This window comes from Pogoniulus pusillus, chromosome Z (assembly GCF_015220805.1).
Source record: "Pogoniulus pusillus isolate bPogPus1 chromosome Z, bPogPus1.pri, whole genome shotgun sequence".
NCBI lineage: Eukaryota > Metazoa > Chordata > Aves > Piciformes > Lybiidae > Pogoniulus > Pogoniulus pusillus.
In genome coordinates, this window is record NC_087309.1 from 97,591,338 (window position 1) to 97,598,799 (window position 7,462).

The window sequence follows — 7,462 nt, forward strand, 5'->3', positions numbered from 1 at the left end:
CGAATCTGTTCAGCAAGAGGTTATGGAGCATGAGCACTTGTGGTGAGTGTCTGGGACAGAGGAGAGCTGCCCAGGCCCTCCGTGCTTAGGCGCGCAGGGGCCCGGGCAGCTGCGCTGATGTCACAAGCACACCTCGCAGCGCTCTGCGGTGATGCCACAGCCCTGCCGCCTCAGGAGCAGGACCTGACGCCTCGGCGATCGCAGCGCTCTCCCGGTGCGCAGAGCACTCTCCCGTGCCTGCCCTTGCCAGAAGATCCTCTCGGGTAGCTGCCCAGGCAGTCGCTGCGTGGTGCTGCAGAGATGGCAGTGCGGTTCCTTGCTGGCATTGCCTTCCTCTTGGAGTGGGCCACTGCCGCCGGTTCTTTCCTGGACAAGCCCTGGCTGATGGCAGGGCTGTTGGCAAGTGAGTAGAGGCTGTTAGTAGAGAGAGCAGCGAATGTGCCTGCTGTGTGTCTGTGCTCTCGCAGCCTTCCTCAGTGGCCCAGCCGGCTCTTAAACAAGATCACCGCCGAGACACCTCTGGTTTGCTGGAGCTCCTGGCTACAGCAGTGCCAGGGCTAAGGGGCACTGTGGGGAAGCTTTCACGGGGAAACACTGCCAGCAGCTCGAGAGACAGGAGAGTGACAAAGCTGCTTTAGGAGCTCCTGTGCAGAGCGGGAAGCATTTTCTTGAGCAAGTTTCTACTTCTTTGACTTGCTGGCACAGCAGGGCAGAAACTAAACAGCAGAACTGTGCCAAAAGAACAACCTGGTAGAGCATTGTCCTGTTGCCATGAGTGCCAGTGCTGCTGGAGGGCTGCTGCGAAAGAAAGACGCCAGCCCTTTGGGTGTGCTTGCTCTGTGGGGCTGCCCACAGCAGAGGCTGCCGACGCCTCTGATGCCTGTTCCCTTGCTCCCTGCAGATCAGATCAGCCGTGGATTCAGGGCAGCCCATCCCTCGGTGAGTGAGGAAGTCTCCTTTGCTGCTTCTAGAGGGGTGGAGGAGCGTGGAGCGTGCCGTGAGGTGCGCTTGGAATGTCTGTCCTGCCATTCCCTGCTCTGGCCAGAGCAGCAGCCCCTTTCTGCACTTGCCTCTCACAGCTGGGTGCTGCACCTGACTCTCAGCCCAGCTACAAGCCTCTGTGTGTAGGCAGCTCTCTGACAGTGCGCTCCAGTCCAGGTGGGCAAGGGCAGAGCTGGTAACCAGCTGCTACAGGTGGGGAAGGCACAAAGCCAGAGCAGGTAACCAGCTGCCAGGGGTGGCTGTCTGTGATGTGCTGCAAAGTGAGACCGACTGAAGGCTGGGGTGATTTAGTTGTCTTTAGCCACACTGAAAAACACCAAATGGATTCACACGACAGGGTGGTGACAGCCACTCATGCTCCTGTCTGTCCACAGGACTCGGGGCCAGGAGCAGAGAATGCTGGAGTTGCTGCTGGCTCCGACGAAGAGGAGAAGGGCTTTGGAGAGAGGCCATACAGCTCTCACCAACATCAATCTCTCAGGCTGCACCAACTCGAAAGTGTAAAATTAGTAAGTGCCAGCCTTGGTCAGCACTGCATTTGGTGTCTTTCAGGGGCATGCTTCTGATCAGACAGCCCTTGGCTGAAGACTCCCAAGGCTACAGTCCTGCCATGACCTGAGCCAACTGCACCTTAGAGCTGAGGCTTGCAGGACTTTAGCCATGCCTAGACTGGTTTCTGATGGCTAAGCAGACTGAAGTGGTGTGTAGTGATTGCAGCTCCCAAGTGGTGACTGTCACCTGTGCTCCTGTCTGTCCACAGGAGACACCACCAGGATCAGGATGCCTGCTAGACGGATTGGCCTCTGCTGATGAGGATGACGATGGAGCAGGTGGCTATGACTACGAGGACTATGGCAGAGAGGAGCCTGCCAATGATACACCCGAAAGAGTCAAGGATGTCGAGGCTGAGGATGGCGAAAACTGGGATGATGACTATGAGCCCCTGCCTGTTGTGGTCCCACCATCTGAAGAGAGAAAATCAGTAAGTCCCAGCTCTGGTCAGCACTGTGTTTGGTGTCATGTGCAGCGAGAGGTTTCTGATCAGGCAGCTCCTGGATGAAGTCTCTCAGGGCTAGAATCCTGCCATGACCTAGTGCTTCACCAAAGCCACTGACAGCAGCACAATCTGTTGGCTATGTCCCATAGCCATGAGTCCCCTCGGAATCCTGGGACAGGGAGTGTGAATTCATCACAGTCCCAGGAAAAAGGTGGCTGTGTGTCTTTGAGTGTTGCTGGTGAGAAAGGGAACAGCTTTGCCCAAAGCATCCCTGCAGCCTCTCTGTCATCAGTGCAGAGAGTCGCAGTCCCACACAGGTGGCCATTGTGCCCCTGCCATTGTGCAGCCTGCCACTGTGCCTCTGCAGTCTGGGACAGGGACAGCAAACCCACACAGCTCTAGAGCCCTGCATGTGGCAGACTGGATCTTGCTGAGGGTCTGCCCTCCAAGTGCCATTCTGATGCAAGACTGCAAGCCTCCTTTCTGACCCTAAACCATTTCTCGTCACAGGTGTGGGCATCCTACAGCGAGAGGTGCAGGCAGCAGCAGCCAGATGAGGCCTCCCTGGACAAGCTTGGTATGTGTCCTGTACTCCTGTCTGAGACAGCACTGCACTTTGTGCATGCCTCAGGACGACCCCCGCCCAATGTTCATCCTCAGCTGAGTGCCAGCAGTCACTCACAGCTTCCTACACAAGCTGAGAGCGTCCTTGGAGGCAGCCAGAGCATTCTGGGGCTTGCTGCTGCCTCTGAGGGCAGCTGTGCCTGGGCTGGGTGTGCCTGAGCTTCCTTCTGCAGCCAAGGCAAAAGCAGAGATAGTTTCTGCTTGAGTACAAGGCTGTGAGCTGCTCTGCTGCATCTTCAAGGAAGCCTCTCGAATTTTGTGTCTTCCAGGGAGCATTGTGAGCACGGGAGAGCCTGAGAGTAAATATGCTGAAGCCGAAAAGCTTGGCCAAGGGTAAGTCCAACCACAGCTATGTCTTTGAGGCACCTGTAAATGCCAGAGGACACTTGGAGCCACTGCAGGCAGCAGAGCTCTCGTGTCTGGGCTACCTTTTGCTCACAGGCACTAACCCCCTTCTCCTTTCTTTGCTGCTCTTGTGCTCCCAGGAGCTATGGAGCTGTTTATCGTGCTGTTGAGATGGCCACAGAACGAGAGGTGAGTGCCAGGAGTGCCAGCAGCTTCTGCAGCTCTTCATTGCCTTCCCCAGGACTGCAAACTGGGGATGAGGCTTTCAGGTCACTCTCATCCCTTTCCTCTGGAAGTAGCACCAGAAGGCAAAATCCATCCTCTGCTCTCTTCAGCTGCTCAGTGAAAGCTCTGTCGGAGCAAGGGGGTTTCTTTGCTGCAGTAACTCCACATGCCTTGTGTCCTGTGAGTAGCACCCGAGGCAGCAGAGAAAGGGGAGATTGTCATGCATGAGGCTGAGCTCCTGAGTCCCGGAAGGAGAGAGCTGGGCACAGCTTGCCTATGGCCCCACGCAAACACTCACAGTGACTCCATGCTGGTTTTGTGCAGCAGCCTGCTGAAGCTCATGGGTTTCAATGTCACTGCAGGTGGCCATCAAGCACATCCGTGTGGCTCCAGAGGACGAGGAGTATGTGGTAAACGAAATCCTCGTGATGCGGGACCATAAGAGCCCAAACATTGTCAGCTACCTGGACAGGTGAGTGCCTCTGTTCTTACCAGCTGAGGGAGCCTCTGCAAAGTGCCAGCCAGAGGTACTCCCTGGCAGAGAAGTGACCTCTCGAACACTGCTCTACTCTGCCACTGTTTTCCTTTCAGCTATCTGGTGGGTGCTGAGCTATGGCTGGTCCTGGAATATCTGGCTGGAGGCTCCCTGGGGGATGTGGTTAAGGCAACCCAGATGAATGAAGAACAAACAGCAGTGGTTTGCAGGGAGGTAAGAGATGCCACCTGTGGTTCCAGACATTGGGATAGGGTGGTCCTTCTGCACAGGTGGGTAGAAGAGGAGAGATGGCATCTTCAGAGGCAATAGGGCTTTTCTGTTTTGGCCAGCCAGCGTTTGCCATAGGGAAGGAGGCAGCACAGCCAGTGCAGCAGCAGCCACTCTGCCTGTGCTTTTGGGGGATACTCTGCACCAAAGGACAGAGTGGGCCTTCCTGTGGAAGGTCATTCCTCTGCTAGCACTACAGCAGCAAGCTATGCCTCTGGAGAGCACAAGACTCTGACATTGCTCACAATCCCTCTAGAAGTGAAATCTCCTAGCGCCCTTTGCTAGCTCCTGGGATGAACTCAGGCCATGGATTTTTTACCCTCCTGTTTCTGTCTTATCCCTCAGTGTCTGCAAGGTCTGGATTGCCTTCATTCCAACAACATCATCCACAGGGATATCAAAGGCTGTAACATCCTGCTTGGGATGGACGGGTCTGTGAAACTGGGTAAGAAACCTTGGTCAGGGGCTACCTTCCCAGCATGTGGTGTGGGACTGCTTCTGACCGACTGCCAGGTAGCCAGAAGTGATGGCTGTGGCAGTGCCTGGAGCACTGCTGCCAGCTGAGAGTGCAATTCCAGCATGCAGAGGAGGACAGGAAAGGAAACAAGCGTGGAGAGTGGCTGTGGCTTGGGCAGCTCCTGCCACAGCGAGGGAGTGACAAGAGTTCAGGTGTAGCAAGGCCACTGCATGGAGCTGGAGGCCTTTGTAAAGAGATGGGTTCAGCAGGGCTTTGGCTGCTGTGCTGATAACCACTGCATGGCCGCTTCTGCAGGCAGACCCAAGCGGATGGCCCCAGCAAGCCTGGGTGCAGAGGGTGTCTCTTTGGCTTGCTGTCCCCATTCCTCCTGGCTTTAACAAGGCTTGGTCTTCTTCTCAGCTGATTTTGGCGTCTGCGCTCTGCTCACCCCTGAGCAGAGCAAGAGGACCAGCTACGCTGGAACTCCACACTGGATGGCTCCAGAGATCCTGAAGGAAGAGCCCTATGGTGCCAAGGTGGACATCTGGTCCCTTGGCATCACGGCAGTGGAGATGGCCGAAGGAGAGCCTCCCTTTGCCAGCGAAAGTGACAACAGGGTAAGGGGCACAGCAGTAGATACTGTTGTACAACTGGAGCAGCTTTGCTGTGGGGAAGTCAAAGATGCTGGTGACTCCCTGGGTCAGCCAATGCAGTCAGCATCAAGGCAAGATGCTTTTGACACTGGAATAGCTGTGGCTGCAGCAGGGTGGAGTATTTGTTGGTCCAAAAACGTCATCTCTATGCCTCTGCCAGGGAAGAAGCTGCCCTTGAGACTGGGCCTGAAAGAACTGACAGGGGTCTGGAGGAACATTTGTGGATCTGAAAGAAGCAGATGAAGTCTTGTGCTTCCTTTTCATCTAGGTGTGTGATCTGCTAGCTGCTGGTGAGACACCAAAGCTGCAGAACCCTGAGGAGCTCTCTGCTGCCCTTCTCAGCTTCCTTCAGTGCTGCCTGGAGGTGGATGTGGACAGGCGCTGGTCTGCCAGGGACCTGCTGCAGGTAAACTGCAAAGCAGCTGCAAGTGCAGGGAAGGGTTTCCTCAGCAGCAACACTTGAAGGCATCTATGGACCCTCAGGTGCAATGATGCCAGGCAGGCCCTGCTCCCATGCAAGCCAGAGCTGAGCACCTCAGCACTTCATCATGTATCTGCCTGCTCTTGTCTTGCTGCTGAAACTCTGCACCTCAGCAGCCTTCGGAGCAGTCCTGGGCCTGGATCCTACAGGGATAAACATGTCCTAGAGCTGTTGAGGTGCCCTGAGCAATGGCTGATGCTCCTCAGCCTTTGTGACAGCTAAAGTAGCCCATGGCTTTAGGGAGCAGGAACCAAGGCAGGGTTTTGAGCTTCCTGGAAGCTACACGGTCCTGGCACAGCAGCAGCATTCCCAGAGGTCTGGCAGGGCCAAAGTCCCAGCCAGCTGAGAACACCTTGAGAAATGGATCGGCAGCACCATGGGCCATGCCCAGCTGTGGTAGCAAGGGACTGGGCAGGGAGACACAGGGGCAGGTGGTGCCCTCAGTTCTCTTTGTGCTTATGGCTGGGAAGCAGGGGAGCACTGCCTGAGCCTGTGAGCCCCTGAGTTTGGACAGAAATGGTTCATTTGTGTTTCTTCTTCTGCACAGCACCCATTTGTGACATCAGCGGGGCCAGTCTCCAGCCTGATCCCGCTGATCACTGCAGCCAAGGAAGCCAGGAACAGCGGCCATTAGTGCCTGAGGCCGGGTCCTGCTGTGACATCTGGGAGCAGGACTCAGGAGAACAACTCGGCACAGCCTTGGCTCTGGTGCTGCAGCACGGAGGGACAGCTCACAGACCCGTCCTCACAGTCTTGGCCTCTCCAACATAAATAGGATTGTTAGTGTTCCCTAGGAATAGATAGGATCATTAGTGTTCTGTAGGAGTAAATAGGATAAGTTGTGTTTTGTAGGAATAGATAGGGTAAGTTGTGTTCTTTAGGAATAAATAGGATAAGTTGTGTTCTGTAGAAGTAGGATAAGTTGTGTTCTGTAGGAATAGATAGGGTAAGTTGTGTTCTGTAGGAATAATAGGATCATTAGTGTTCTCTAGGAATAGATAGGATAAGTTGTTGGAATAAATAGGATAAGTTGTTGCTACAGCGTGCACTCTGTCTTTGCATGGCTGTGATACTGCCCACCAGCACATTTCTGTTGATAGTGTGCATTAAGGAAGCACATCTGCAAGGAGTCAATTGACTGGGACCCATCTTACCTGTAAGATGCTCAGAAAGGGTCTGTGGTGTCCTGTTCAGCTAACTGATATAGGAAAGTCATCTTTACAGTCCAAAATGGGAATCCTGCTGCTCTACACCATATCCACAGGGGAAAGTCCTGGAAATTATGTGACAAGAGGAATAATGGTGTGGAAATTATTTATTTATCTCATAGAAAACTGCTAATAATTTGACATCAATGCCTAATCTTGCCAATAAAATACTGTGTGGAAAGTGCCACTATGTTTTGTTGCACAAGTCTGTGTATCTGACATCAAGATGATTATAACCTTTTAGAAAAACACAGGTGTCAACTGCAGATTTATAATTTAAGTATCTGAATTCTCAGCCTCTCTGGGAATAAATAGGATCATTAGTGTTCTTTAGGAATAAATAGGATCGGTTGTGTTCCTCCTGCCTGTTGCTTCCTTCCTTTATTCTGAAACAGGGGTTAAGGCAGGCAGGTGCTGACTAGAAATGCTCTGAGGCGGGGAAGAAAGTGAAAGTGCATTTGGAAGCCCAGCTGAGTGGAGCGGGCAGACAGAGCAGGCTGCTGAGGTGCAGGCTGCCAGCTGTGAAGTGTTTGGGCAGTGTTTGCTCAGGCGCCTGCAACTGAATTCAGCAGAGAGGAGGCAGTCCAGGAGATTTCTAGAGTGCATGGAGGACAGCTTCATGACGCAGCTGTTAAGTGAGCCTACTAGGGGTCAAGCTCAGGTTGACCTGCTGCTCTGCAACAGAGAAGGGCTGGTGGGAGATGTGG

At 54.0% G+C, this 7,462-nt stretch overlaps 1 protein-coding gene across 1 annotated transcript; it reads left to right on the plus strand.

The window, feature by feature from the left end:
- Positions 1–300: 300 nt before the first annotated feature.
- LOC135192976 (serine/threonine-protein kinase PAK 3-like) lies at positions 301–6,695 on the plus strand. Its single transcript, XM_064176364.1, has 13 exons — positions 301–403; positions 902–1,002; positions 1,377–1,511; positions 1,763–1,984; positions 2,510–2,576; positions 2,893–2,956; positions 3,109–3,157; positions 3,556–3,665; positions 3,785–3,902; positions 4,302–4,401; positions 4,834–5,030; positions 5,335–5,472; positions 6,095–6,695. The coding sequence occupies exons 1-13, from the start codon at positions 301–303 to the stop codon at positions 6,179–6,181; spliced, it is 1,491 nt and encodes a 496-aa protein (XP_064032434.1). The 3' UTR covers positions 6,182–6,695.
- Positions 6,696–7,462: the final 767 nt, after the last annotated feature.

Excerpts from the sequence above, each read along its gene's own strand:
- LOC135192976 (XM_064176364.1), top strand. The coding sequence starts at position 301 with ATGGCAGTGCGGTTCCTTGCTGGCATTGCCTTCCTCTTGGAGTGGGCC. Across the intron at positions 1,985-2,509 it reads CATCTGAAGAGAGAAAATCA|GTGTGGGCATCCTACAGCGA; the intron begins GTAAGTCCCAGC and ends TTCTCGTCACAG. Across the intron at positions 5,031-5,334 it reads CCAGCGAAAGTGACAACAGG|GTGTGTGATCTGCTAGCTGC; the intron begins GTAAGGGGCACA and ends CTTTTCATCTAG.